This window comes from Gavia stellata, chromosome 20 (genome assembly GCF_030936135.1).
Source record: "Gavia stellata isolate bGavSte3 chromosome 20, bGavSte3.hap2, whole genome shotgun sequence".
NCBI lineage: Eukaryota > Metazoa > Chordata > Aves > Gaviiformes > Gaviidae > Gavia > Gavia stellata.
This window is the reverse complement of record NC_082613.1, coordinates 2,967,146-2,994,926: the sequence shown is the minus strand read 5'-3', so window position 1 is coordinate 2,994,926 and position 27,781 is coordinate 2,967,146. Positions and strand designations below refer to the sequence as shown.

At 43.2% G+C, this 27,781-nt stretch overlaps 1 protein-coding gene across 4 annotated transcripts in view; it reads right to left on the bottom strand.

Moving 5' to 3' along the window:
• Window positions 1–2,134: 2,134 nt before the first annotated feature.
• Window positions 2,135–27,781, bottom strand: part of NKAIN4 (sodium/potassium transporting ATPase interacting 4) — a 52,759-nt gene continuing 27,112 nt past the window's right edge. The window contains exons 4-7 of one of the 4 annotated variants that reach the window (XM_059827191.1): window positions 19,486–19,683; window positions 11,607–11,667; window positions 8,385–8,469; window positions 3,112–3,150 (exon numbers count right to left, since the gene is read on the bottom strand). In XM_059827191.1, the coding sequence (XP_059683174.1) occupies window positions 3,141–3,150; window positions 8,385–8,469; window positions 11,607–11,667; window positions 19,486–19,683 (354 nt within the window). In that variant the 3' untranslated portion in view covers window positions 3,112–3,140. Of the gene's footprint in view, window positions 3,151–3,670; window positions 3,710–8,255; window positions 8,293–8,384; window positions 8,470–11,606; window positions 11,668–19,485; window positions 19,684–27,781 lie in introns of those variants that run through there. The other 3 variants (XM_059827192.1, XM_059827190.1, XM_059827193.1) reach the window with 3 other exon arrangements.

Sequence of the window (27,781 nt, the reverse complement as noted above, 5' to 3'; positions counted from 1 at the left end):
ATTGGCTTTATTTTGCCTCTGTAAATAACAGCAAAAACTTATGGTTTAAGTAGATATGCTAATCTGAGAAATGGAAAACAAAACCCAGGTCAGTGTTGGAATAGTGTTATTTCCTCCTAAAGCTGATGCTCAGGCAAGGTTCCAGCCACACTGAGCTAAACAGGACTACAAGGCTGTAAATATACCACCTATTTCTGGGGTTTCTTTTATTTAACACTTTGAAAATTGTAGCTTTTCCACATCTGGAAGGGTGGAGCCTTTTCTTCCATGGGAAGATGTCCCTTCCGAAACAGGTATGTGTGTTTTTTGACTAGCAGTATCTCAAGTGATGGCTGTACCCAATAGAGGGCACTCCTAACCTGGAGATAGGGGAACCCACTGGAGCAAAACCTTCAGCTGCTCCTTACTTTACAGCACGCTGGAGATAGAAACGACTGGGAGTCCCTACCCTAACAGAAGAGGGTCATTGCATGACCTTGCAGTACTTAGAGTAGGTCTAGCCCAAGCAGGCCAGGAGGAAGGGTTGTTGGAGCATGAAGCATGAATGGCTCTGCCAATGAAAACTAGAGGAGGTAGTTAAGTGTGGAATATGATCCTTGGTAGCTTGTCTTATTGTCTGTCTTCTCAGGCAGATTTTTTTTAATGATTTATGGCAGTCATTGATACTAAATATTATAGGCTTACCTGAACCTTTATTTTACTTCTATTGAAAGTTACTTAATTACCTGTGTTCATCATAACATAGGGTGGTAGTTATGAAGCTACTTGGTCATCACACTTGTATGTATTCAATTGATCTTTACCAGTGTGTACTGAAGTCAGGAGGCATGCTGTTAAGTGCATAGTTTGATGCTGAGTCTCTTTAGAGTACTTAGCAAGTGGTTTTGTTCAGTTTTGTTAGTAAATGTGGTGTCAGGGCTTGGTCAGTTTGAGAGGTATAGTGTGAAAAACATGCTGACCTCTGACTTTGTACTGGCATCTAGAAGAATTCCTTCCTGAAACTACTAGTGAAATGTTTCAACTGTTCCAAGCTGAAACTGTGCTTTCTCCACCATCTGTGCTGAATTTTGGTTGCTCTCAAACAAGGCCAACAAAGAATGCTGGTATCTGATGGACAGCGTTGCTCTCTGAGGAAAAATTGTATTAAACCTAAAAAGTATAAAGTTGGTGTTTTCTGATGAGGAAAGGGAAGATTAATTTCAAAAGTCCCAAATAAATGAAGTCTTTCATGGAACAGTCTCATTGACTAGGGGACATGTATTCTTCCATTCCTTTTTCTGGCCCTCCAGGGAACATCAGGTGGGCAAGTAGGAATGAGTGTAATTCAGAAGTGAACTGAATCAAAGAGGAGGTTGTATATGCACACTGCTATGCATGCTGTCTAAATGGCGTAGTAGCCTGTGCTCTGCTATGGTATTTTTTAACTTGGCAGTGGCACAGTATTGATCAATATGGGAGGTAGTTATGTTTTGCCAGGTGGGGCTGTTTTAAAGAGGGTTGAGCTTTTTCTTCCTGAAATGATGAAACTAGTATTACACCAGCAACTGTCAGTTGTCTGTTCTGCTCAGTCAGAAGTCGTGGCTTGTACTGGCTAAAAGAAGGAAAAATAGCTATAGAAGACAACACTTTTCCTTGCAGCTGCACCTGATCGGAACTCAGGATGTTGGGTTGCAGTGGGTATCTGGAATGGAAGTTGTACAGAAACAAAAAAAAATGTTCTCTTAATGCTTATATTCTTGGGCTTAAAGAAGAGGATTTTGCTTCCTGGGGTCTTTGGAATGGGACAAAGAAAGGTGCATGAATAATGCCTTGACTTAGCACTTAATGTTTTTATTTCTTCCCTCATGCTTCTCCTCCCTAGTATGGCTTCTAGCTTGACTCTTCTGAAAAGCATTACTCAAAAATGCCAAGTAATGTCAAACAGATTAGCCAAGACAATGAAGAATTACAACAGCACTTGGAATGTACCAGCCAAAGGATGCCACGGATGGCTGACAAGTGCTCTTTCTCTGCTTGACATGTAACATGCTGGGAGACATAGCTAACAAAACTGACATTGTTTTTTGTTTTTTTAATTAATTGCTGCAGCGCATTAATGCAACTTAATTACACTTATATTCCCCCTTTCCTTCAGCCCATTCCCTCCCCTCAAAATTATCCTGTCACAAAAAACCCCTTCCATCAGGCTGTTGCCAGGTTTGTGCCTGGAATAAGCGCGGCTGCTTGGTGAAGAAGGCAGGTACAAAACCATCTGTGATCCATGAAGAACTAGGCATTTTTCAGTGTCCTGCAGCAGGTTTCAGCTGTGCATGTGGCTATGCCAGTGTTAATTTAATGTAGATGGGCAAACCCAGAGTAAGCTACAGCTGTTCTGAGAATGGCTTGGCATGTTGAAATGGGGCTAAGCTCCATGCTGAGTAAAGATTTGGTGCTTGTACTAGTTTGCAGCTGTTCAGCATCATAGGAGTTAGGTCACAGAACACCGAAATCCAGGACAAATGCCTACTGCTAAGGCGCTGACCATGTCTAAAGAATAGAGAATGAGGAAGGGAGTTCTAGATGGATGGTGGGGGAGGAAGGGGAGAGTCCTCATCTATAACTTAAAAAAAAAAAAAAAGCCTAAATAACTCAAATGTAAATAGCCCCCACCTAGTTCTATACAGGCAGGGAGGAGATATAGTTTTGTTAGGGGATTTAGGCTCTTTTCAGAACAAGGGAAAGGAGAAGGGGAAGGAGCTAACTACAGAACATATGAGATGTCCCAGGGTGTTATGCAGTGCTTCCTTCTTTATGGATCCATGGCACAAGGAAGCAGCTCCGACTTCAACTGTATCTCTTGAGAGAGGCTCTCAGTGAACTTGTTCTGCCTGAGGTCTTCAGGCCTGTGCCATTTATTGGCTAGTACCACCAGACTATGGTAGGAATGGTTCGTCAGGGCACTTGGAGAATTAAAAACCAACCGCATGGCCATTCTTCAATGTACATTCATTGCATTTGAAAAGAAGACAAGGAACAAAAAATGGAATGGAGTTCACCATCCTGCATTTCCTCTGCCAAAGATCCAGGCCACAGGGGATTGTTTCCTGCAGCACCTTTGATGGTGGAGTGCAAGGTTTATCCATCCTCTGGCTCCTCTTTATTTACGCAGGCCTGTGAGGGGAGGGAAAATTGAAGGCAGAGCATCAATATGGAGCGAGTATTAAGTTGCTTACTTAAGATAACAGAAATGGTGTGGAAATAATGAGGACAAATTTGATATTTTTTTTTTGTGTTCTGGGTTTTTAAATATAACTGACTACAAATGAGGAATAGGATTGAGAGCTCAGAGGCAATGTGGTTAAGTAGTCTTCAAGTCTGGAAAGAATGTTATGCATATACCAGACCTGAACGTACTGCAGTTAGACTAAGGAATAGATATGAACCAAAGTGTTAGATCTATGTATTATCAGCATTTGAAGCTGCATAAAATCTGGTTAGGAATTTTAAAAGCCAGGGGTCATCTCTAGAATAAAGTAGCTTCTTGAAATTGCAGTGATGTGCTTTTTGTGTAGATGCAGCAGTATAAGCAGATCTACTTTTGTAGCCAGCAGTAAAGGTGAGTGAATGTTTTCAGCTGAAACATCACCTCTTAAACATGCAGTTTCAGGTTGATCAAAACAGTTTGCAAATTCCTGTTGATATTCAGCAAATTGTTTGTTTGGGAAAAAGTCTACCTAGAAAGAAAAGCAGAAGCATTTTGTTTTGTGTTTCTTCTCTCCTCAAAACAAAGAAGGATTTGTTTTTTCCTGCTTAAGTAAAAGTTTCCTTTGTAAAGTATTCTGGTCATCAAACAAAGTTTGGATGGTGTGGGGGAAAACAATCCTAAAGGAGTTTAGTTTCTTCCCTCCTCCCTTTTCCCCCAGTGTTTCAGTCTGGATTTTGATTGTTTTGAATTGAAGAATGTTATTTCTGTGCTTGTACCTGTTAGTTGATCTACTGAAGGAACCTACTTTCAACCTAAAGTGGATGACTGTTACATGGGGTCTGTCCTTTAATGCTGCATGCTCACAGCTGCCTCATGCCTATATGGCTAGCAGACAGACTGCACCACGAAATAATTGGTTAGGGAGTATTAAAGTGAAAAATTGCCAACTGGAGCCTTAGATCATTCAATTAACCAATACCTCCTGTTGCTGCCCTGTCAATACTGAAGTCTGCATCTGACAAAAGTCACACCCTGTGTTACCCTATGGTCCTTTCCACTTGCAGATCTGAGGAAAGCAGTCAGTGAAATCTGGCTATGCAACTAAAATAAAATTAAAGCTCTGAAGCCATAAATGTAATGTAGTACTTGGGGTGCCAGATCACAGTGAGTGTTATGGACAGGAGTCTCACAACTGTGCAATTTGCTGCTTGGCCTTATAAATACAGTCTTAAAAGGCAGGGAGATCTATTGCCTGTCTCTCTACCTTTTAAATAAATAGAGGCTACCTCCTGTCATCCGGCAGGTTCTTGATTTAGTGCTAAATTATGTACAAAATCATGCTTTGGGACTGTTCTGTTTTTATAATTGAGATTGCACAGTGCTGCTTTCTGAAACAAATTCAGAGGATGATGCCAAAAGACTGAATGGATGCAGTGGGCAGGAAGCGCTGACAAATGATCAGGACGATCTGGACCTCCTACTGTCTTGGCAGGTATTGCAGGGTACTTGCAGATAACAGCTTCAGTCAAAACTTCAAAGCTGTCTTGGTTAACCCTTCCACAGTTACTGGTGTGAGAATGCTTCCTTGCCTCAAATGATGAGAATTCTATTACTACAAGTGAACAAGAAAAAAAGCAACCCGGAGCTGATAGGCTGCACAGGACAAGAGGAGACGTGGTGTGAGCAGGCATGGCCTGAATTTGAGCTTTAGTTAAGGAGGGGTAAGAGCTCAGCCTTTCCTACCTGAAAACTCATTGGAAATGTTCCCTTTTGGTGTCAGGAGAATAACTTTGGTTTTCAATGAGTGATTTATTATCCTTTGGCTAAGTACTTTGACCCAGAAATTCATGCACTGAAGACTTTAGCATATCTTCTATCAAGAGTCCTAATAAATTATTATTAAATAATTAGTGCAGTGCCTTGATTGATAAGCAGCAGTGAGATTAAGGGTAATTCTATTACACAGTAAAACTTCCAGTACAATTTTTTTCATGATAATTTGAGTCTCTCTTACTTAAGCTTGTGACTTGAAATAGGAACTATCACAACCAAACCCCCCTGGAGTCAGTGAAAATGTAGAACAGAAGTAGTTGTGGAACCTGAAATAGAAATAACTGTATTTATAGAATTTCATTGTTGCTGTGTGAGTGTTGGAGGCGCTAATTAAGATAAGAGCACTTAAATCATGCCTTTGTAAGCAACAGTACAAAACTGTTGGTTGGCTTTTTTGTTGTTGTTGGCTTTTCTTAAAAAGAAAAAATAACACCTGGCTGTTGATAATTTGTGAGGTTTTCCACTAACTGGAGACTTGCAACTGAAGTCAAGGAGGTCAGTAAATTACCATGATAAAGCTGGGAGATAATAAGTACTTCCAGACCACAATCCAGTTATCAGTAATAGTTTGGGGAGATGTTTTTTCCTCCTAGTAGGAGGCAAAGGTATTTAAGAACTTTTTTTCAGTGCAGTGGATGGAAGCTGAAGGCCAGAAATGGGGTGTACATTTTGAATACTGAATTTGTCAGCTGATAACCACTGAAGTAGGCTGCTAAGGAACATGGTAGTCTCCCTTTAATATCTTTGAACTGGACAACATATTTGAGTTATCTAACTCATAGGCTGCCTGCTTGATACAGAGGTCAGGGGGGTTGGTCTTGGACTTAAGCTATGCATCAGTCTAGGTCAATGTCATTGTTCTGTGGGGCCTTCAGATCTATGAAAACTCATAAATTTGCAGAGATGAAGAAGAGAGATGAGGGAAAAATGCAAGCCAGGACAAGGGGAAGGCCATAGTGGGAGGAAAGGAAAGAGTGTGGTCTCATCAGAAAAGGATAGATAAAACTGGAGTGAAGAGGATAATTCCATTAGGGAATGAAGGAAAGTGATCCTGTTAGAGAGTTGTGGCAACAGGGCAAAAGTGCATTATCAGGAGAGCAGCTGACTCTTAACAATGGGGTGATGCCATCCTAAAATGAAAGTTCATGGTGGCAGTTAGCTCCAAGTCAGTAGTTGTAAAATAGATTTGGTTTCATTCAGCATTTCCTTGTTCCTGACCCCTAGCTGTTCTATAAATTTAAACTTGAAAGAAGTTGGATCTAGTTGTTGTTTTTCCATCTTCTTGAATGGGATATAAAAAAAGAAAATGCCTTCAGTCATCATGAAATGATTTTCACAGCAGGACAAGGGTGTCTGGTACTTAGTGCCCCAGACTGCAAAACTCTGTGTCGTCATTAGTTGAGAAACAAGAGTCCATTCCTCCTCTCACTCTTCTTCCTAGGTGTGGAAGAAAGGCAATAGCTAAGCTGAAATAAACAAAAAATGCTATTTGGTGGCTGCTGTGGAATTTATATAGGGTCACCTTATCTCACCAGCTGTTTTCATCTCCAGTTAGCCAAAAATAAATATTATATTGTGCTAGCAGAAGCTATCAATAAGTAAGTGATGGTCTGAAGAATGGGACTGAAGAACAACAAAAGTATCTGTGTACTTCATTAGTAGCTTACCATCTTACTGAGACCCTGGTAAGGAAGTTTTGCGTTGCTAGCTTCTGTTCATATTACAGTCTCTCCATATAGAAAACTTCATTTCTAAGTACTAGCTTCTTTCACAAGCAGAATTTTTCATTTTAAGAAAAAAACAGCCCAAGCACTGTACTGTAAAGTATGATGTTTCTATAGCACACTGCTATATCAAGCTAGTAAATCAGAGAGCTGCTTAAAGCTCCACAGCTTCTGCAGACTATGGAAAGTTCCATCCTGCTGTGACAAAATGAGAGGGAAATCAATATTTAATCTCCTGTAGCATCCCTTCTAATAATGCTGTTGCACCCCCAAAGTTACAGGGAATTAAACTGCTTTGTAGAAATGACTTGTTCTAGTCTTGTGCTGCAGTGACAGAGTGGGTAGTAAGTCCATGCTATGTTAAAGGGGCACATCTACAAATCTATTTGAGGGCAGTTTTTCTTTCTTCAGCTGCACTTTTCTCCCCCATTCACATGTCCTCCTTCTTGGCAGGACTCTCTGGTAACATTATTCCCAAAAAACAACCTCCTTTAGCAGCTGCTTAAAAAAATTTCTGGATGTTGAACTGCCTTCTTGCAGCTTGATTTAAGCAGTATCAAAAATTCAGGTCTTATTGCTGCTTTGAACAGATAACACTGGCCTTTATGTTTGAGACTTTCATTAAGAACCAGCTTTTAAGTGGACTGTGTGAAAGGGTGATCTTGTGCCTTCAGCAGTGGGAAGGGATTATCAGAGGGCAGAAGCTGGAATTCAACAATGGATCTCTATTAGTGGTATGAGAGGGGCTGCTGTGGACAACTCCCCTTTCTCTTCCCTGCTCTCAGCTGAAGTCTTAGAATGCCCCATGCATAGAAGCCTCTGTTCCTGTAGGCAACAAATTTAAAAAAGAAATGAAACCTTAAGAGCAAACCTGTGCCATCCTGCATGCGAACCATCTAATGCTTGGTTTAATTGAATTCACTGGTGTGTTAGCTTTGTACCCTACAGGTTCCCTAGAAGTACAAGCAGATACAGCGAGACCCTGTACCCAAGACAGTCAAATTTTGTGGTGTTACCATGGGAAGATTATTGGAGGATGACAAAGATGTGGCCAGTGGTCAAAATTGCATGGATGTATAGGTCAGAGTTCAGTTATGACTGCCTGTCCACAGAGTTACAATACAGCTTAAATAACTAGATGTTGCATAAATTTTACCCCAGTAAAGATCTTTCATTGAGACTCTGCCAGACAAACCATGATTTAACCCTGAGAGCAAGAATAATATTTTGCTATTGCTAATGGCTTACTCTCAGCATCCACTGAGGCTGACTCTTCTTTCCTCACAGCTCCTACCTTTACCTGCTTGGTCACCATTCACTGCTGAAAAGCCTCTCTTTGCTTTCTTCAAGGAAAAGATATCTAGTAGTTTGTTTACAATAACATCCTACAGCTGGCCCCACTGCTTGCTATCAAACAGCACTGCCATAAGCCAAGTATGGCAAGACCGGTTTCCCCCTGGCAGCCTGGGGCTAAGTGGAGGCAGTTTCAGCCCTTCTGGTGTCCACTCGTTCATTCATTCCATGCCTGAAAAGCCTGCTGGAGAAATCAACCTGCAAGGAGGAAAAAACCCAAACCTGTGGCACCCTTGAGCCATCAAACTAAGAGGCATGCATAGCCTCTTAGCACAGGCAATGATACTTACAGGTATGTCTGCTTGAACAAAAGGTTGGTGGGTTTTTCATTGACATGGTAGAGAGGAAATGGATCAAATCCACCAATGAAATCAACTGAAAAAAAATCAAAACTCAAATAAATTAACAAACATGGCCAGAAAGTTGAAAGGAAATGAAAGAGAAAGTTGGTGCATGTCATGGCATAACACAAAAATTAGTAAGAGAACAGAAAAATGATTTTTCAGGTATGGATTGCCTGGTGGAAATCTCTGCCTGTACAGACCTCTTTTCCAGGGTCTCCTGCGGGAGGCAAGTGTGCCAAGGAGGGGATTCAGCTAGCACAAGACTTAAAGCAGAGAGCTAACAAAAGACTCCAGAAAAACAAGAGGGCCTCCCTCAGCCTCCTTGGATATTGCCACCATGCTGCAACTTCACATGAGAACTGAGCTGACAAAGCCTCAGCCATTCAGCGATGCGCTGAAAGAAGGAAGCTGGGGAACGGCTCGTGAGTGAATGCCAGTGGACAAGTTGGCAGCACAGCAATCCCCATGAAGGTTATAAAGTGAAGTGGGAGTTTTCTTGCGCCCCACTTGTCTTTCCTGCAAGCCAGACAACAGCAGCTTTGGAAAACTGCAAATACCTCATTATCGTCAGCTCCGATATTTTTCACGTCCCCTCTGCCAACTCAGTTTCTTTTAATTGTATACAAAAAGGAACAATACTTCCCTTCTCCAGTATTCACATAAGGGCAATGTAACTAAACAAGGGAAGTTTTAAATGACAATTCCCATAGTAACCATAGAAGAATTTTCCAAGTCTCTCCTAGTTCCCCTGAAATTAGGCCAAGTCTATATTACTGAGCTGGCCAACATAGCCAGGGCAGTGGGGGTACGATGTGGTGTGATTTGTGGCTGACCTAGTAGGCCTTGCAAAAACCTTTACAATAGATCCAGCTTAGAGCACTTTTTGCTGCCAAGTTAGCTTTCACACTTCCAAACAAAATGCACTATCTGGTCCAAATGCCATTTAAAAATAACTGGAGAGTCTTATTAACTATATAAATGCCTGTTTATTTTTCTTTCCTGAAGGTGGCACTATTATTTTAAATTTTAGCTAAAAAGTTTTGGTATTTTTTAGTGAACAAACAATAGAAAAAATATTTACTAAATATATTGGTAGTGAAAAAAAAACCCCCTCTCAAAATATATTTAGAAACCCAAGGACAACGTATTCTCACAAATTCCATCTTGATGGATAGCTTCATGCTGATACTGTGATTTTGGAACAACTCAGTTAATGGGCGAAATCTGTAGAGGTTCTAAGTTAATTGGGGGTAGTTCCAGTAGTTCCAGTGAGACAACCTTTTCTCAGCCACTTTTGAAAATGTTTGCGTATTTTAAAATCAAGACAGCCTGCAGTTTTAAAAAACGGATACTAACTATATTACCTCAGTTGTGAAATATCTAAATTAGGAAACTTTAAAGAACTGCAATTTTCAGTAACTGTCTAGTACCTTGAACAAAGTCCTATCATCCGAGCACCCAAGCATGGAAGCACTCAAAATCCAAGTCACTTACTTACTTAAAAAAAAATCTTAACTGTGGTTCATTGTTGCAATATATTACAGTGCATTAGCACATCTAAAATATTCTTGCCCACAATTCAGCATTAGTAGATCCCTACTGCTGTGTTTTCTCATGAAAATCACGTTAGCATGAGCTTCCTGATTAATGTGCCTCAGCACTTATAATTACTTCATGCTGCATATCAAAGCAACATTTAAAGGAAACCACAAATGGAAGAGAAAATTAAAACGCAGCTCAAATTTGTTCGGGTCACTGGAAGGATCTACCACTGTGAGTGTGAAATATTGATGGTTTGTCATTGTTAATTATTCAAGCTGGCATTTTAACTCCAAGCTGGGAAACTGGGAGGGAAAAGGAATTTGTTAGCGGAAGAAAAAAAAAGTATCCTTAAATTAACAGCTCTGCGTTTCTAGATAATCCTCCCTTCCATGTGGTTGCCTCTCCTAACAGATCCCTACTATAAAAATGAGCTCTGTCAAGTTATTACTTTACAATATTCAAAAGGAGCTCAGAACTCAAGCTATTTAGCTAGCAGAAGAGCTATAGGGTTAATTTTAAAAATATTACTTATGATGTAGCACCTTCGCTAAGTGCACTGCCAAGCTCTAAACTAATGATAAATAAAGCCAGTAGAATGAGTTCAGCCACACGGGAAGGAACAGAAGAACATGTGGACAAGTCAGATGATAAGCAAATGCATCTCATCTCACTCCTATGAAATCAACATTCTTCACATACTTTCAAATATTCAGTTCAAAGCTGTTGTTTTTCACCTAACATCCATGCCAGCTGCTCTTTAAAACAACAAAGCTACTTGCACAAACCTAATGAATGTCTTAAAGAAGTGATATTTGGATATAAAGCCTTTGGATCAGATCCTTACCTGGAGTAAACTGGCCTACACCCAAAACACTGCCAAAGAAAAGACTTCACATTGATTTGAACCCTATGCATCCTTCTTTTGTTTGTGAAATTATTGGTCTCAAAGGGAGTTTTAGAAGGGCAAAGCAATCCAGGACCAGGTTACGAATATCTGCATAGATCCCACAGACCCAAGTGATTCCTCTGAGTCTTTGCTCTTCTCTGACACGTCATAGTGAATGCATGACACTTGAGGGATTTGTATACCAAACACGAGGCAGTCAGCTCCTTCCTCCTCCTTGTAATTCAGATACAGTACTTCCTCTGCTTTTACGTTAAGTGGTCAGGTTGGTCCTTGGCAAGACATCTCATGTCCTGCTTCATCCTCAGCCTGTGGCATATGATACTGGGCAGGTGGCCTACTCGAGTACTGGGCTGTGTTCTTTGTTGTAGGTACTCTTTATTACAACGGTAATATTTCAGTAGCAATTATTCTTAAGCTATATAAGCTTGATAACATAAGAAGCTACCCAGTTTCTCTAAAGCTTAGTCGGAGTGAGAAGCCCAAAACCAAGCTTTTTTGTGCTGAAAGCAGAGCAGAATGACAGCATCTAACGCACAGTGACATGGGGGAAAAAACCTCACATTAAAATAGCTGATCCTTGAAAAGTAGGTAGTGCCATATCACATTGATGGAGAGATGGAAAGAAGTCTGATGGCAGCTCAGTCCTGATAGACAAACATCTGAGAGAGAAATAAAATTTAATAAAACCTTTGTCAAGGGATCTGTTGCTAAATACTTACAGCTGTCTTCTTCTTCTGTAAAAACACTAACAACGTAACAGGCGTAGACAAAGCCCACCAGCTGGAAAATAAAGAGAATAAACCATTTTAGCATCAATCTTGTGAGACTGGTCAAAACCTGCTTGGCGTGACTTCAACAGCCAACATTTACTGTCAACTTGGCAGCATTACTGTAACGGTGAGGCCAAGTCATATTTGCCATAAGGTGGGGAGCGCAGGTGTAGGGTTAGGGGAAGATGCTGCTGGGAGCACACACAAAGGTCCAAACTAAAAACCTGCAAGACCCATCCTCACCTTCAGAGTAGCAGCCTGCTGTTGCTAGCATGACTGGCAAGAACATGGGCTGGCTTTGTTGACACTGAAACTACCGTGCTAAGTTTACTCTCTGTAAGAAGCAACGAGGATGCAGGAGAGTGCCTTATGTAACATTTGAGATGACTATATACAGCACAGACACACAGGGGCAGGTTTTATTAACAGAGGTCCAGGGACAAGAACTCATCAGCTCTGTGTTCCTGTCGTAAGGGGTATGCAAGGGAAGACAAATTACTTTGGTGCAGGAGCAACCAACAAGATGTGAGCAGTTTTTATGCAGATGAGATAGAAACTTAGTTAACCATAAAAATGGTGATGTACTGGCAGCAACGTTCAGAGACACTGAAATCTTTAGTAACTTAAACTCAGAGATCAAAAATTCATTGGAAAGAAATCCCACTTGTACTTTAGCTCTACAATTTCTAAGGTTCTTTCTATCTTTGGAGAATAAACACTTCTGCATGGACTAATCAAGCATTGGGCCTGCAAAGTAAATGGGCCAGAGCACAGTGAGAAACAGACAAGATGAAAGCAATGGTCTTAATTCACAAATTGCCTAGGTTAACAGTAAATTGCCACCTCCTGGGAACCAGAGGGAGGCAGGGAAGGAGCAGTAAAACAATAGGGTGCCTCTCAAATAACAGCCATCCTGGCATGGTGTGGCCCCCGTGTCAACCCATTGCTCAGAGCAGTCTTTAGAGCAGAAAACTAGAGTGAGCATTAAAAAAGCAATTTAAAGTAGCCTGGTGGGTCTGTCCTTAGTTGGTGGTTTGTAGACACTCTAAAGCATCAGAACTGCCTCATTCCATTTCAGTAGCAAGTTGTTACTCAGCCTGAATAGAGAAAAAAAAACTTCTGGTACTACGGGAGTTAAGGATTCTAGATCCAGCAGGGTTTTATTTGCTTTGCCTTCTTCCTGTTAATCAAATATCCTCTCCATCCTTCATTTTACATCTTTACACAACACCCCACTTAGCGAGATCTTGGTTGACAGTAACTGCATTAGTAAAGTTATTGTGAGACATAATTGTTTTCCACTGTGAACTCAATTCTTTTGAACAAGAGTTAAAATGTAACATACAGTGACTCACTCTAAGGGAAGACAGAATGATGCATGGTAGGGCTTGAAAAGTAGAGTCCATTCATTTTTAATATGACAGAAAAATACATCACACCAGAAGACGAAAGGCAAGATAATGAGATTTCTACTGGGGAGTTATACGGCATTCGTGGTTTCTCCAGCTCTCCCTGACAAAACACACCTTGTTGGAAGGAAATGGAATGTTTTTGTAGCATCACTAAACCTTGTATTTCCTTTACAATTTTCTATAACCGTCTGAAAGACAAGCCAGCTCTCTCCTTTCCTCTTGGGTGGGCCCTATCCATAGGGCATGTCCCAGTACCTCAGTGGAAGAGAGGTAGCTCTATGGACTCACCCATTCTCCTGCTGTGCATTTTTGAATGCAGGGCTGCTTCACACTAAGTTTCTATGAGCTACAGCAGACTTCATGCAGGAAAACAAATAAAAATCCTTCTGGGTGCAATGGTAACAGCAAGGCCACATGCAATAGCCAATCTAATTTCACTTGCTGACTTTTAAAATTGCCACTGAGTAGAACCATTGCTTTGTAAAGGCAGACAAAACCCCAAACCAAACCAAACAAACACGAAGAGAATAATCAGAGATTTTTCTTTTCTTCTATTGCTTGTACTGTGCTAACAGAAAACCCGGGGAAAGGTTTTTTTCCTGACGTTTGGGGCAGCTTTGGGGCAGGTTTGGTGGCCGGACGGGAGGGCTGCGGCCCGGCCCCGGAACTGGCCATGGTGCTGACGCCGCCCCCGAGGCTGCTCCGCGTTGTATTGCGTCATGAGTAGGCTTGGCTGCGAAATCAGCAATTAGCCCTCATCAGCTGGGCTGTGGTAGCTAATGACGTCAACACATAGATGCTCTTGGAAAAACGGAGTGCTTCAGCTTAAAGCCGTCCCAGCGTTCAATGAGATGTCTAACCACCCATCTGTACGCCCTGGTCTCCAACGTAAGCGCGTTTGCGCTCACCCTAGGATCAAATTTGGAGTGTGGTCACACACATTCTTCATACTTGCTCTAGCACTTTTATAATTTGAAGATCCAGCCTTTTACAGGATATAAGGTCAAATCATGCAATTTACATACACACAAATATCCAACCAGGAAAGATGCATCTTGAATGTGTGGCCTGATTCCAAGGGAACTCTAGGAAGGTTTTCTCTTTCCTCAGATTTTCCATCATGCCTCAGAGCAGGAACTTTGAGTTAATAGCCGTGCAAAGTGGCAACCCTGAATCCATTCACTATGATTATACTCTGTAACATGTACACACACAAACCCTATGTTATAGCTGTGTCAGGGAACTTCTGATGGCATTAACAATGAAAGTTACTTACCTGCCCAGTTTATGGGCAGAGTGCATGAACAATTATCAGCTATACTCTCACAGGGAACCTGTTAAACCTCTGAAAACTGTTCATGGTTCAGAGAAGCACCAAGCAAGCAGTAAGACTGACTTAGGAAGTTTGTTTGGCACAGAAATTAATGCCTCATAACCCTCAATCATCCTTCCTCTCACCCCATGTGTTTTTCCTTTTATGACTAAGGTGACCTTTTGCATTCAGAAAAACAAAAAAACCCAACCAAAAACTAGTGAATTAAGTGAACTTCCCTAAACCTTCAATTCCAGCTCCCTTGGAGGGGAGGGTTTTCTTTTTATTTCTTCTGTCTCCTGGCTTTGTTTCAAAATTACCTGCTCGGTGTTTAAAAATTACTTTTCATTGACTTTATAATCCATTCCTTTGTTACATGAGCTTCCTCAATAAAAATTTGCTTATCTAATGGCACATTTTATTTAAAGAAGTTTTGCTCATGACCTGGCCCAAACAGGAAAGTGGCAAGTAGGGAAGAAACATACAATATAAACATGAATTGCATTTTTATATGGGCTGACCTAAACTATAATTAAACGTATCACCTCAGGGATGAAATGAACTCCTGGGACTCCCCATGTCTCACCTTCTGCATGAATTATGAATGAAATATAGCTACAGAGGAGAAATGCCGCTCCTATTGTCCAGTCCTTTTCAGCGGAAGAGCCTGCTAGAAAGTGGGATGAGCAGACTCCAAGAGACACCAATGGTTCCCTTCTAACTGCATCCTTGATGAAGATGTATCAAGCCCTCAGACATCACCAAGTTTAGCAGCAATTTACATAGAACAGAAAGCTTCACAGAGGCCAAGAATTTAGAAGTAATTTCACTCTTGCTCAAACTGCCATCTTGGTTGCTGATTTCAATACAAAAGAGGGGTTTAAGCTCTACTATCCCAGGGAAATAGCAATAATGCTTAGATATTTGCAAATCACGTAGGGGAGGTGATAGAGGAGGAAAAATGTCAGTGATGTAAAATGACACTAAGCTATTGCTCTAATTCCCTAAAGAATGTTCTTGCACTTTAGCCTCTGCTGTTGTTTCTCTACTTGTTCTGCGTGTTCAGTACCAGCTTCCTCCAGGCTGCAGAAGTATCCGATTAAGGTTTTTATTAGGAACACATGTGGTAGGCAGGTGTGTTCAGTCAGCCTGTCAGACAGCCTGGGAACACACATGCTGCCGAACAAAAGAGGATGGAGCTGGGATGTCCCAAGCATTCTGCAGGCAAATGAACAGAGCAGGAAAGACAGGAAGAGACAAGTGTGCCCAAAGGGAATGAGGAAAACCTACGTCTGTACATCTTTCTGCCCCTCAGTCATCTGAAGCTAACTTTTTAATAGCTAGTTGAAAAGTGTTCATAAACCAGCAGCACTGAACTAAAGTACTGGAGCCAGAAAAGATTGCATTACAGCAAAATCTACAGAAAGGGACCAGCTAGCTGCAAGCGTGCAAAATACGTGAAGGACAGGAGGGCAAATTTTAGGAGGTGTTACTGTTGCTTGTGTAAAATCTGAGCTTTAGTCTACTTCTGTCCTAGTGAATATTCTGGACTCCAACTCTTCCCTCAATAGAAAAACTTGCCATTGGTTTTTCCACCACAGAGAATATGCGCAGAGTCTCCTTCAGGGCAGATGTATTCTAGGTTTCACTTCTAATCAGAGCTAATGAAGTGTGTATGCTCTCGTCAGTGCGAGAGGGGAAAATGAAGAGATGTCTGCTACAAGAAAGCAAAAAGCCAGCTTATGAAAGAGCTATTGTGACCAGATAGCCAAAAAGAGGCAATCAAAATCCTTTGATTCCTTGACCGTCTTTACTCTTTGGATGCAATTACAACCACTGAAAATCTAGCTTCTGCCAACAGCAAAGCATCTCCTGCGCGTTGCTTCTCACATAACATCTGCTGTGAAGGCTTGCATTGCCGCCTTCCTGGGAACCTTCCAACCTGTCAGTCTGAGTGAAAGCAGCAGACAGGCAGGCAATGAGTTCTCTTGGTTGGGAAGACATTTCCTATTTCCATCCCATTCAATGGAGCCTCAGGAAAAGCCTAATGCTCCCCACTCCCAGAACTACCATATGGACAGCCCAGAGCTATGCCAGGTATTTCACAACTAGAAATCATGCCTCTCCCTGCTGGCTGGCAAGCTGGGGAGATGCAAGATGAATCCTTGCTAAGAAAAAAACAAAGCAGATTTCTTTTCTTGACAAACTAGTTGCTGTTGCATTTCCTAATTGGTTTGGTAGGATTAGTTTTACAGTGACATTTCTATAACAGTACGGACTTTAAGATGTTATTACAGTAAGCTTTTTCCTCCAGCATTTTCTGTGCTAAAGCATTGAGAAAGATTTTCATACTGGGCCCTACAGCTACTTGTATCATGCATGGTGACTGATATGCCCAAGTTTGATCGCATTCCAGATTAAAGGAGTTGCTTTTGCCTTCAAGGAGTACAGACAAGCTCTGAGCAAAAGCAGACTGAGACCTTATGTATCTTCAAATGTATGCCCAGGAGCAGGATAATATAGTCAGCAGGAGTCAAGATGACAGCCAACACTGTGCTCACCAGATGGGTTCAGCTTTGCTTTCCCTCTCCTTTGGCATGCAAGATTGAATTCAGCAAGCCTTACCCCAAGTACACAATATGGTGCAGTACAGTTCCTCAGTCTCAAGAAATTGGTATTTCCAGAAAACAACTGAAATATCCACAGCTGGGTACCGCATAGTTAAAGAACATAGATTTCACACTACCATATCTGGAATAAAGAAACCAAACAAAAAACCCAGAAACCACCACCACCACCCCCCCCCCCCCAACTTCTAAAAACCATTAGGCAAAGCAAAAAATTACAGAAAGCACAATTTTGCCTGTCCCTTGCTTTTCTTAACAGGGAACTGACTATTCCAGTCTCAAATGTGTGGCAGACAAGGAGGGAACTAGGTCATGTCCCTTGCTGCATCCCCTGAGCCTTCAAGTTCCTAGTCATGTTTTTTGTACTATTGATCTGCTCTCCCTGCCTGTCTGCAGCACAGTACCTGCCAGGCGCTCTGGGAAGGACAGCAGCCTGTAATAAAATCTGCCTTAAAATGAGATAAAGAGAACTGAAAAAGACACTGGCAGGGATCAAAGAGTTTGACCCTCAGAGACTAAAGAGGGAGAAAACTGGCTGACTGTTTTCTCTGAGAAAGTGAAAAGGCTTGCTTTCTGCCTTACCTCAGCAAAGCAGCGAGGAAAAGCTCTATTTCTCCCACTACATGACAAAACTATATGAGCATTTCAGAGCTGGCAGGAGTTACAGGTCTGGGGCTTCCATAATCTACCATTACTACAGGACAAGTAGAAATTTATTTCACTCTGCATAGCTCAGCCCAGAGGGCTTTCTTGCATGCCAGTATTTTAGCCTGATTTCTAGGGTTTAGGATTCAAAAATCGACCGCAACTTAAATCTCAGGGAGAAGGAGAGAGAAAATATTTACCTAAATCCTATTTTATCTCATAGTTCCCTCCTCTGTCTCCCCATCTGGGTCTTGGTGGTGTTTTGCAGCTGCACAGAGAATATTGTCACGTGCCTTTGGGAAGAAGCAAAGGAGAAAACACTCCCAGAGACAGAGACTCCTACATATCAGTGTGATCACTTAGCTCAGGGCCACGTGCCTAAGTTAATAAGCTGCCAAAAACCAAAAGTCTATTCCAAACAAACTCGGGACCATTTGTTGGCTGAACCTCTAGCCTGGGGCACAGGGGCTCATGCCAGCTCAGGCCTTTAGGAAGGGTGCTAACAGCGACATGCTTCTGCACTTCAAAAGTCTGGGATGTTCTGACTTCAAAGTCTGCCAATTGTTTCACCAAACTCAGGAACAGCACCGGCTCAGCAGCATCAATCCGGCTGCAGCTAATGGCCCTTTATAAAAGACAACGGGCTCTATTCTTCTGGATACGTAGGTTTGCCTTTCTCATACATATGCGTCAAAGCAACTCTCAGACAGTTTAATGCAGATCATTTTCCCTGAAGGAAAACTAACCAAATATTAACAGCCAGCACACATGCCAGGGAGTCCATCCAACTCAGGAAACAGGAGCTTCTCTGTCTGCCTCTTTTGTGACATGGCAAGAAAGGAGTCTGAGTCTTCCCCCCTCCCGGCAGTTCACTGGGTCACACAGATCATCCCAGCTAATAGGAAATGCAGGATCAAGACAGTGAAAAGTTTTACGGAAAACGTGCAGAGAAGTACTTGGCACTCCAGAAGCTTGGAATTTCTCTATTTGTTATCCTTTAACATTTAACCAGGGCAAGTTGCCCTTCTTTTTAAAGCCAAAACTGAAAGCTGAAATGTGAATGTTTCACCAGCCCACGTCCGTTTGTACTTAAAGCCATTAACCACAAAGTAACAAACCAAGGCAGATTAGAAAGATGCGAGCTGCTAACTCTAATGGAGCTACAAAATGCAGGAGTACCAGCAAAGTAAGGGGCACAACGGACATTTTGTTTCAGATAATTTCACAGACAAGTGAGAAACAATTAATTAACAGTGAACATTAAGGACACTGAATTACTGCAGAGTACTTTAAAAAGCCTGTGGAAGTTTCCAGTGAGGAAAGAGTTGATGAAAACATTTAGTGCATGTATCTTAGGTGTCAGCAGAAAGAAAATATGCTGCTTTCTGCTGCCTTAAAGTTTCTTTCATTTTCTGGAGATAAGGATCTCCCTTTTATTTCTTCACAACAAATGTGCACATATGTGCTCTGCCTCCCGTCACTAAGTCAAGTGGAATAAGAGAAATCCTTCTTCAGAAGGGTCTCTGTCCTTGTCAAAACGTGAATTTCCACACCCCAACAGGGATACAGAATGATTTGTTATTGTATGGTCGCATGTGATGCATTACTGCAGGTGTTACATTGCTGGTATCCATTTCCAATTCTTTCAAGCAATATTGTTCATAAGAGAGAACAGGAGAACGAACAAAAAAACATTCACAGAGGCTTTTGCAATCAGATGATGCAAAATGGGGTGGAAAATATGGGCCAGCCTCTATGCCTGGAAATAAAATAAAACCAAACAGCATCTCCTCAGCAATTGCAACCCCGCAGCGCTGCAGCAATGTACTCACCGCGATCAGGATCTGGAAGGAGCTGTGCATGACCTCAATGTACCGATACTCCAGGGCACAGCCTATCACAGAGATGTAGGAATGGCTCTCCAGCCCTTTGATGCCAGACATTGAAGCCTCCTTCCTTACACAGCCAGGACCATTTTCACTCCACCATGACTGGTGCCGGGAGATGTTGAATGTCAAGAGCTCACTGTCCTAAAGAGAAAAGTGGCCAAGAGATCCCCGTTTACTATAAGAGCGTCTGATATGCTGTCAGATGGAGGTCATATTAAAATCAACGGAAAACCTAAAGTTTTAAGGTTCCACCCTCAAGAAATGATAGCACAGATGAAAATACATTGGCTTTATGTTCCTTGTAAGTATTCCACAGGCAGGCTTCTGTGGTGGGAACCATTTCTGAGGCAGTCCTGCAGCACTCCAACAAAGCTATTTCAGCATCACGTAGCACACTTCAGAAGCAGGCCTGAGCAGCTTCTAACTCAGAAAGACAGTTTCTAGGCTGCAGACCCAAGAACACTTTGTTAGTGGTTCCTGCACCCAGAAAAGTACCCTCAAGTTTTGGGTTTGGGAGATTAACCTTGCAAATCTAGAAGAAAAAAGTAAACAAGGCAGCACTAAGCACCCTGTCAGAATCATGTGTTATGGGTACACTCTTCCCACTATGGGAATCACAGATACCTGAGAAATATGAACTTCATAACCTTAAAGTGAGTTTCAAAACCCAACAGATCTTCCTCTGTTCCAAGCTTTTAACACATCTAACAAGTTCCCTTACCATTTCTGTCTGATTTCCTTCCACACTCTTCACATATGACACTTCTGTGTCTTCTGTTGACCTGACACACTGCCAGTCTCAGGTCACATTTCCCACCCGAGCTGACCTCACAGTGATGATTGCAGCTTCTTGCAAACACTTCCCCAGCAATTCCTTATCATCTCTACCCTGAGAGAGGCTTTTTGTTTTGCTCATCTCATCTTTGCTAGTTCAGTAATTTAAACCGTGCCATTGTGGGGGTTACACTGAAATGCCACACAAGTAGTACAGGAGTTCAGTATGCAACCAGGTGCTCATTTAAAAATGACAACACTTTCCTCACACTTGAGAAAAGAGTGGTACCCGCTGGAGTACCCGGGAGAGCTTTGGGCTTCTAAGCTTACAGGACATGGCAAAGCCCTCCCTGCAGACGCTAGAAGACAAACTCAGAACTGGCTGAATAGATCAGCTGCATCACTTCACATGTGAGTGCTAAGTGCTGGGTGCCCCAGCAGCCCTCTCAGGTCACTTTGACATGGAATCAACAACCCCTTTTGACCACAAAACAAGGCAAGGGGTTGGAAGTTTTATTCTGAAGGATAAATTACAAAATTCTCAGACAGAGAACCTCTGTGTCTCTACAGAGTAGAAACAGGTACTGGATATACACACCCCACCTAACCATTACTAAAAGGTTTAGCACCTATCCATATACTACTTCCCACTGCTTGTGCCAGGGTCCTACACAGTCCCTGAAGGAAAGAAGTGGCTCCCAGAACAGTGGCAGCCAGAGCTTGGGGCATTCACACTTCCTAACATGGGAAACCTCGCGTCGCAGCTCCTTTGCCTCAGCTCCCTGTAGAGTCAAGAGGGAAAAAACAGATTCAGAGCAGCTAATCCAGGCTCCTGCTCTAAATGACCCTCTGGAGAAAGGACTTGTCTCCACTGCCAGTACAGAGAGCCTAGCCAGGTAGTCCTGCAGATACACTTTCCTGTGTCCGTGTTTGTATCCCAGGGCAAACTTGAGTCACAAGAGCAGAAAATTTGAATGCCAGCCAGAAAACCTGTGAAGAGAAACCAAGTGCCCCACTAGACACATTGTGTAGGTACCCTCCACTCCACCACGGATACTCAAAAATGGTTTGCAGACCTGTTATTAAAATATGCTGCAGGAAGCACATGTTAAGAAATGGGGACAATTAAGTGAGAAGACAGCTGCCAAACTCCTGACATAATCACCACAACAGATGGGATGTGTTTTACAGTAGATGGAGGAGGGCACAGGAGATGAAGTATGGCACCAATGCAAAAGCAGCCTGAACAGCAAAGACAATAGAGAAAACTCTATTAATGGTTGGGAGTTTAAGGGAGCTGACTGCATTTTAAAGGCTGTGGGGAATAATTATTAGATTGGCAGCTACAGGATAATGCACACTGTGCAAGGTGCTGTGCTATCTGCATTTCTAGAGACAGTTTTCTCTTCCAGCTTCTCACAATTTTGGCAGAAGGGTCTTTGGCTTGTTCCCTCTGCCAGGCACGGCTCTTCAGCAGCCCCCAGATACCTCACATATCTACCAAATTGCATCTTTTCTGCGAAGCTTGTTCTTTCTCTCCCAAGTTTACACATTCTGAAACGCATGCATCTTCCCCAGCAAAAGCTTTTCCTCCTGGAGACAGGCAGCCCTCCTGTGCTCTTCTCCCTCTCACAAGCCACTCACCACTTTGGTTAGGGAAGTAAAGAATCATCTTTCTCAAAAAAGGGACTCAGTTCCAGCTGCTTTGCCTGGGGCTTCCCCCAGTTAGCACAGAAACAAAGCTGTTCCGCAGGGCACCGCAGGATCTACTCTTAACCTCGGTCCCCAGGGCTTCCCTCTCCCAGCTCACAGATGGTGCCTTCCCAAACCTTCTGCCTCACCGACGCAAAAAGCCCCTTCAGTGCCTTCTCTGCTCCTTACAGAGGCATCTACGTGTATTTGGCAAAGTAGGGAACAGGCTGCTTTCCTTCTTGAATCTCCCTTTTGTCAGTCCTTATAGAACTGGCTGTGGCTTAACTTTGCTGCAGAAGCTGAACTTGCTTGTGAATTAAGCCTGAAAAAGCAGAACCGGTGCTGGGAGGGAGGTAGGCAGGTGGAGGAACAGTAGGTCCTAACCAGCACTCGCTGCTTTTTGCCTACAATCGCGCCCCAGCTCTGTGCAAAAACAAATACTTCAGTTAACAACAGATTGGAAAAACTGAGCACATTTGGATTCTAAAAGCACCACGACTCGCACACATGAGCCATCCATCTCACAGATGTAAAGTGAATACTGATTGCACGCTGGGATTGTGGATGCCCTCACAGTCACAGAGACACTTCTCTGAACAAGTATCTGCCGGGAGCACTGCAGGGCGCGAGGGCAGCGTGAATGGAAGGGTCTCAACATCCAAAGCAATGCTGTTCCTTTGCTTCTGTCCCTGGCGGGATGCCCTCGGAGGATACCTGCACTAATAGGGCACAGTAAAAGAGCATTCAAGAAAAATCACTTAAATGACCTCCAGTTGCTCAGGGCTTGCTGGGACACTGGGAAGAAAAATCCCAGGATGTCTTCCGTGGTTTTCCAGCTTCATTTGCTAGAAGAGGGTTGAAGAGAAGTGAAACTACAAAATAGGAACAGCACACTAAAAATCAGGAGAAAAGAACCAGTTGCGAGAAAGTTTAGGAAACAGCTGTTTCCCAAAACCTTTCTGCAATGCATTTGAAGTCTGAACACACTGAAATACTCCTAAGAGCGGTATGCAGGTTGGAAGATGTTAATCAGTCCCAGAAGTGAGCAAGCCCTGCTGTAGGGAGAGAGAGTGACCGGTGTATAACTGCACTCCCCCTTGTTTCCTGACAGGCTGCTATTTGAAGGGCTTTCTCTCCCTCTTTAACCTTCAGCCCGAAGAGAAATATGAGCAAAGAGTGATACGAGCTCCCTCTCAGGAGCATGTTGAAGGCCAGCCAAAAAAAATCACATATCACTCTGAACTGTTGTAGCACCTGGTTGCCATCCATTTGCCATCAGTGTGAGAAGGAGGACAACAGCACTAAAACTGTAGTACCTACGTTTTACAGAGTCTATTTTCCGCTCCCAGCCTCACCCTGCTGTGTCCCATGGGGAAACTCACACCTACCTCTGACACCCACAGAGCCAGCTGTGTTCCTTTTCTAAAATAGTTTTCTGAAAGCTGTTCTGAAAGTATTTTCTAAGGGACACTATCAGAGATGGGTTGATTTCTCATTGCTAACAGCCTTCTGAACTGCCTCCCCCCAAATTTCCTGGATTATCAGGCAAGCCAGCACTATAACAGCTCTGGAAACAAACTGAGCCCTGTATGGGAGCCCCCAGAGCTTGACAGCAGAATAATTTTAAATATTTTCAGTTGGGAACATCTCTTCTCAAAATAGGAAATATAATGTTTATCTTTTAGTCATGTGTGCTGAATAGCTGTATCACCCTGAGACAATGGAGAAGCACTTTCGTTGTCTCTCAGCAGGCTCGTTGACAATGCCACAGCATTTAAAGGCCAAATCCTGGGCTTCCAGTTTCTAAATTTAGATGGAGTTGAGGGACAGCTGTAATCACACATGCATTTATCCGTCCTCCTCACAGTATGTTCTGCAGGTACAAAGTAATCTCAAGATGCTATCCAGATTCTCTGGAATACAAATAACCCCCCATCTGACTAATAAGGGTTGCTTCCATTTCCAGAGGAGATTTAGACCACCACCATGGCTCTGGATTCAGATCAAAGCACTGGGTAGACAAGAGAGAATAAAAAGGATGGGTAAAAAACCCTCACCATTCCAAGATGAGTAATTCCAGAGGGAAAAGACAAAGGAATACATTGAAATACACAACACCAATTCCTCAAACCTCTCTGAACGTTTCTCAAGCACATGATGAAGAGTCAATCAGCGTGGCAGCTGGACAGACAGATGCTCATATGTCTGACCAGCAGGATTTCAATAATTAACTCAGACTGGGGGGTTGCAGGAGGAACTGTGTTTCACACTCAACAGGGAGAGGCTTAACATGTAATTTCAAACACAGACTAGAAACTTCAGAGAGAGCTCCCAACAATTCACCTAACCAAATGGCCAGATGGACAAAGAGGAAAGAGGGAGAGGAACAGACCAGAGGAGGAGGAACAGCAATCTGGAAATTCGGCTGCGAGCCCCACCACAGAGCGGTGGTACAGCACTTTTGGAGAGCCTGCATCTCCCCCAGATGCTGCAAATGTGCTCAGAACTGTAAGCAGAGCAAGTCAGCACGGCAATGCTGCCAAAAGCCGCCCGGAGGCACATCACCCTCTCACTGCCAGTGCTGAGGAGCAGCCCTTCGAGTCCAGATTGCTCTATCTCTTGCCTGCTCATTGGCAAAGCACTTACAGGAAAGCTGGCATGGGCTACATGCTTAGGGAAGCCCTGGCAGCAACAAGGGAGGTGCTTTCTTAGACACTTACACTGATCCATTTGTGTCTGGCCACCTAATGAAGTTCTGCTGTGCCATACTTCACACTTTTATTCCTACTAAGAAAAGATCGCAAGATTAAAAAATGACAGGATAGAAATATAGGAATCAGGCCAGTTTAGCTCTTCCAAGAAGTAGAGAAGAGATTCACAGAGCAGGAAAGAGCATTTTCCTTTTGGAAAAAAAGAATAATTCAGGGTAGTTATAACTAGTGGTTAGGAGGTAGATGGTTAGTAAGTGGTTATAACTACCCTGAGCAGGGCTGGCCAGAACAGCCATTCTCAGGGTTTCCATGGCCAGGACAGGGCGAGCACTGCTGGAGGAAGAGCTCTTTAGGAAATTATATGAAAGACAGGAGGAAAGAGAGGGTGAGAATTGGTGGGCAGACAACCCAACGGAGAAAAGAGTCAGTGGAGAAGTGATTGCTTGGTAAAGGAAAGCAAACAGCCAGCCCCCAAACTGCAGTTCAACAGCCATGCACCTACCAGCCCACATTCTACTGATGACAGAGTTTATAACGAAGAGATAGTCTCTTAACCCCTTTGCCTAATTGCTTATGTGCTGACATGGGGCCTTACCTCACAGACCCCACAGCCGTGGTGCCCCTGGTTTCTGTTCTTTAGAACAGCCAGGCACCCAAACAAGGGGGGCACAAGAACAAGTGTCCATGCTCACCTCAGCCTTGTACTGCACAGCGCTTCCCTGCCTGCATCCTGCACTCCCTCACCGCTGTGAAATCAGATCTAGGCACCAGAGCACAAAGAATTCTTTGCAATAAGTGCACATAACCATTTCCTCATTTTTTCAATTCTTCAGGCTTTTCCCAAACTTGTTACAGCAGAAACAGTTGGATCCTTTCCCCTCTTTCTCAACCTACCTGAGTTATCACCTGTCTCAGTTGCACAGGGCTGTCATTTCCAGGTGCCAAGTTAACAAACTCCATTCTTTCTAGCTCACTGCCCTTTCTGCATTTTGTCATTACAAATTAGCTAGCTGCTGCCAGAGATCTCCCTGGCACGCTGCCCTCGTCAGGAGTACAGAGGGGCAGGCGCGGCACTGGCAGGAATGCCACTCTCCCACAGGCTCACCAGGAATCACTGAGGAAACAGCACCTGAAGACCTTCCTCAGAGCTATCAGCCCCTTCAGGGACTTGCACAGGAACACAGCCCTGTCTGAAACACTCCCCAGCATATTCATACTTAGTGTCATAGTTAATGAGTTAGCGCTTACCTGACCAGCTCCATCAGCCTCACTCCACCAGAGCTCTTCTAATATTTGCACTCTACCTGCTTACTGCCAGGCTCGTTACAAGCTTTGACTTCTTATTAGGAACTAAAGGACAGCTTCCTCCCAAGGCCCCTGAGGGCACACAGAGGTACCTGCTCCTCTGCAGCACTGCTGCCATAAACCCCGGCTGATGCTGCCCTGCCCTCGTCCCCTCCAAGAGCCTGCTCAACACATGCTTATCCAAGCCCAGGTGTCCTTCTGGGGTCTGATCCCAAGACCACAGAGATCAATATGACTCTGCGGATGTCAGCTGGCTTTGGATCAGGTTTCTAGGGATGCAGCGGGAGAGCAACACTACTCTTGAGTCCAGCCTGCAAAGCGCCACACTGTCCTACAGAAACCTTAATTCCTATTTCAGGTGTATCTTTTGTTCTCATGTGGAAGGGAGGTTTTGTTTTGCCATTATGAAGACTCAAATAACTTCAGTTAAAGGGAAAAGGAGGGAAGAAAGCAGCATCATAAGTTTTTCTTACAAGACAGCCTTTTAAAATGAAAATAACTCAGTGATAACAGAGGCAAGGCTGTAAAGGATTTTACCACCAAATGAGCACAAATACTCTCTCATTTTTGCCAGTTGCCACCAAACTAACAGCATGAATTTTTCATTGCCACTCTAGAGGGAAGTCCACTGAGTCAATAACTTTTATAGAATCGGGCTGCAGTATAACAGTCCCCTGTCACAAGGGTCACCCTGTAGGCTAAATAAAGGTTCTCTGTCTGCCGGCTTTGCTAAAATGAGCCATGGCACACAGCAAGGTTGCGAAATGAAGCTCCTCTGTAGTGGAGAAAGGGGAGTTTGCTGTCCTGTTTGACTTGCAGAACAGCAACCCGAGGTGCTGCAGGGCAGGTTGGGATTAGTAAACACGAGTAATCAGCTGGCTGGAAGCAAACACTGGCTGTCAGAGAAGCTCCCAGAGCAGTTTATCAAGCTGGTATTTCCTCTGCAGAAGGAAGCGTTTAAATAGTTACATAAAATTCTTTTTTAGTTGGTCACAGCCAACACCGAGATCATCTCAGGCTGAGCTTTCAGACCATGAGTAATCACTGTTTTGGGCAAGAACTCTCTCAAAGTTTCTGTGAATAATTGAGAAGGGAAATGGAGATGAATTGAGGGATTAGGAAGTTACATTTTCTTATCTGCAAAGGATTTATGCTGTCACTCTCAACTTGCTGTAAGCCTGATAAAAAACATAGTGCAGTTCCAATTATGACTGCAACTTAGATGTATGACCTGGGAATTTAGGCCAGATGTAGAGTGCTCCGAAGTGAACCTGTATCCTATAATCGCTCTGAGTCTGCTAAGCTACAGCAACACTTAGTAATACATTGCTTACAGCCCCAGCTTAATTTAGGGCCTGCCTCCCATTTTTATTATTTCTGACTCACCCCTCATTAAGCAGACAGCAATACTTAGCTTATCTAGCCTTCAAAGAGCTTCACATATTAACTCACAACACCCCTGGTCAAGAGCCATGAATAACTACCACTGTATTTAAGAAGGAAGAATTAAGACAGGGAAGCCACATCACCTCTGAGGCTGAATCCGGAGGAGACGCTCCAGCCTCCCCAGCACCCCTCTGGTTTGTTCGCTGTTGAGCGGAGAGAAGAGCCTCTCCCAAAAGGTGCAACGGGAAATATTTTGCCTCGTGTGGCCACCACCAGGTAGCTACCCCTGCTGCTGAAGTGCATTAGGTCTTTAGCAGGACCGGGAGGCAAAAAGGTATCAAGAGCTGGTCAGGTACAGAGATACAACGAAG